The sequence below is a fragment of the Nicotiana sylvestris genome, chromosome 8 (genome assembly GCF_000393655.2).
Source record: "Nicotiana sylvestris chromosome 8, ASM39365v2, whole genome shotgun sequence".
Classification (NCBI taxonomy): Eukaryota; Viridiplantae; Streptophyta; class Magnoliopsida; order Solanales; family Solanaceae; genus Nicotiana; species Nicotiana sylvestris.
Window position 1 is genome coordinate 76,764,359 of NC_091064.1, and position 3,358 is coordinate 76,767,716.

Genomic DNA, 3,358 nt, shown 5'->3' on the forward strand with positions numbered 1-3,358 from the left:
AAATTTTCATTATCTATTACTCCCAAAGGCTTTCAATTCGTTATCTTCTCAATAAAAATAAAGAAGCGCTCGAACAAGGTGACTGCTTCTCGTCTCAAGTGACCTGCATTTGAGCGCAAAATGCGAGCACATCATTGAAGCACACCGGGTCGACATGCTGAAGTGCATTAATCCTCGTCTCACTTCAGTCACTTTAGCGAGAAGTGATCGATTTTGATAACACTGCATTTTAGATAGTTATATTTTTGTATCTTGTTTTCTTTCAATCAGTGTTCCTTTTCTTTCTCCAGGTATAACTTAGCTGCTATTTGCCTTTCTCAACTTTGCTTTCTGTTATGTGGAATTCTAGTCCACTGACATAATTTTTGGTCTTCTAGGTAATGTTGTTGCACTGTTACATGCTTTCTTCTGTAACCTACCCCAAGAATGGCTTGAGGGAACTCATCTTATCATTAAGCACCTTAGGCCTGTGACATCTGTTGCGGTATTAAGAATAGCATTTCGTATTATGGGTCCTTTGCTTCCGAGGTTGGCCAATGCTCAGACCCTTTTCAGTAAGGTACAAACTTTTTCAAGTTAATGTTCATTTTTCTCTTAATGTGAGATCAGTAAAGGGTTAACTTAGGGGATTTGAGTTTGATTTACTGTATTCAGGGAAAACCTAGCTTATTTTATGCTCGCGTATCATTCTCCTGCATAATATTCCTTGTTTTCTCCATGTGAAAAGAAAATATGAATGAACGGTGTATACTAAGTTCAGAACGAAGCAAAAGCGCCTTGAGAATTCGAATTATATAGGATGCTTAAATTTTTCAAGTCGGTGCTTTGATAGTGCCTTGATTGGAAAGCTGAACCTGGGACCTCTTATCGGCCTGCTCAACAATGATCGGCAAATAGTGCTTTGGGCGGTTACGCCAATCGATGTGGCTGATTCAACCGACCATGCTAGAGCAGCCTGCTCTTAGTCGTTATTTTCTTTCTCAAAAGCCCATCTCCTCTGGAAGATAGTCTAGGTCTGATCCTGAATTCCTTTATAGGATTTTGATAGTCAGTCACGATGCTCTATAATGGTGGTGTCTGGACCAGCTTGCGCACATCTCGACTATTCCACTGGGTACTTATTACCTCCCATCAGCACAAGTACCGGGGAATAATAACAGAGGGATTAAACATTGTACATTGCTCATTTCCCTGAAATCTTGGGGTTGGAAGTAAATATACGCTGGACACATAGTCACGAGGCCTGGAAACAGAAATTAAAGTTTGCTCACATGCACTTAATTTTTATCGAAGTCCATCTCTGCTTAATGTTTACAAAAATTTTGTCCTTTCTGGACAAGTTTGGTTTTCCCTTTAAAAATACTTAGATTTTAAAGTGCATAAAATTCCATCAACTTTACAGGGTTATTTTCGTCTATCAGCATTTCAGTTTGGGTCTTCATGTTTATAACATTGTAGATAGAAATATGTATCCATCAAAGGCACTTCAGATCTTTCTTATGTTCTGCATTCTAATGGACAAGGGATGATGGAAGTCATAAATATCTCTAGTATGCAAATATGTTCATAATTTATATTCGATTTGTTATTTTGGAACTGATTTAAGTTAGGAAAGGGAGCACATTGCTAAAGTCATTTCTGTTTCCATTTCTTTCGCTTCCATCTATTGGAATATCATCTGGTAGACACTATCGCTACTTTTGAATATTTTGGTGGATGTCTTTGGGAAAAACTCACAGCTATCAGCACCTATTGAAGCAACTGAAATTACTGATCTTATTGACTTCCTGTAAGAATCTTTTTCTTTTCCGTGTGTTTTTATCTATAAAAGTTGTAGCTTTCTTTAATGCATGTTTTTTACATTTTTAATTTATTCTTCAGCAGTTACAACATCGTTTTGCTTCACGTGTCATTTTGTTGCCATGCTTAAACAATTTATTCCTCAGGCATCATGTAATTCATTACGAGGGGCAGGGAGGGCCAGTGCAAGCGTCTAGCAAACCTAGATCTGAAATTTTGGCTCTTTTTGGACGAGCAACAGAAAATTTGCGTCCAGATGTTCAACATCTTCTTTCCCACCTCAACAGTGATGCAAATAGTTCTATTTATGCTGCAACTCACCCAAAAATTGTCCAAACTCCTTAATTATTGTTGTATCATGCTAGCTTCTTTATCAAGTGCTCCTTTATGTACATCTTAAAAAGAAGAGTATTTGATTCCAGGAATTTAATGCAACTATTTGATGGCATTAAGTTGCTTTTGCAGCTATATCTCATCGCCACTGATATAGATAAATATAGAACTGTGTACCAAATTTTTGTTTAGGAGCACAAAGTTACTGAAATGCCACCCCTCCAATAAGAAGGGAAGGTCTATATAGACTTTTTACAATTTTGTACTGATTATTTAGGCTTAGGTGGTTGAAGACTTGAAGCGTTGCTTTAAGTTTTGAATTGATATGCAAATTCCGGTACTAATTCAAAGGAGTTTGTTACACCATCCACTTTAACCTTATCTTTGCTTGATAACTATGAAAATCATTGCAAAGTTTCCTGAATTGATATTTCGTCGTACTTGAATCTTTTATTAAGCAGTGGGTTACGGTGACTGTGTTCCTGAAATTGTAGTTCAACTCCTTACATCTTCCAAGTCGTATTATATTTGCTTCACAAATAATTCCATATCTGATGTTATTGAACATTTTGTTTATGTTTAGTTCAACTTTTGTTTATCCATTCTTGTAGTAATTGAGTGGAAGATAATTTGTCCGCAAAATGATGAATTATGACGATTGAGTATACTAATCTAGTGGATTATGGCTTAATCCAAATACATGGTATTATCAATTGTGAATTGTTTGTATCAATACTTGTCTAAACATGCTTCACCAATTGATTAGCATGTAGTTTAGTAACCCAGGTTCAGTAAAATAAATAATTTTTCTCCTTAAACTAATGGGGCCTACTTCTCTTTAAACCTTGATTATTATTTTGAGAAAAGGATGCTTAGAGCTTCTTTTAAAGACTTTATGACCAAAATGCTCCTATTTTTAAAAGAGCAAAAAACATAAGTGAGCAAAATTATACGAAAATTTCCATAGATGTAGTAACATTAGGTATTTTACACATAAGGCAACTAAATAATTATATTCCTAGCAAGAGTCCTTTAAACCCTATACCTTAAATCAGGCATCCAAGTGAACGGTCTTTTAGTTGTTGGTTAACATCCTTAGCGTCAATTAAGATGATTAACATCCTTAGTGTTATGCAATAGATATTCGTAATGACCGTAATCCTTTTATATTCCATAATTCCATATATTATATAAAGAGATGAGAAGCAATTAATAGGAAACAAAC

General features: G+C 35.5%; 1 protein-coding gene across 1 annotated transcript; it reads left to right on the forward strand.

Annotated features, from left to right (window-relative positions):
* The first annotated feature begins 356 nt into the window (after positions 1-356).
* Positions 357-2,268, forward strand: LOC138874556 (mediator of RNA polymerase II transcription subunit 23-like). The gene is made up of 3 exons (XM_070153206.1): positions 357-559; positions 1,686-1,789; positions 1,947-2,268. Exons 1-3 carry the CDS (start codon positions 509-511, stop codon positions 2,143-2,145), a joined length of 354 nt encoding a protein of 117 aa, XP_070009307.1. The 5' UTR covers positions 357-508; the 3' UTR covers positions 2,146-2,268.
* The last annotated feature ends 1,090 nt before the right edge of the window (positions 2,269-3,358 follow it).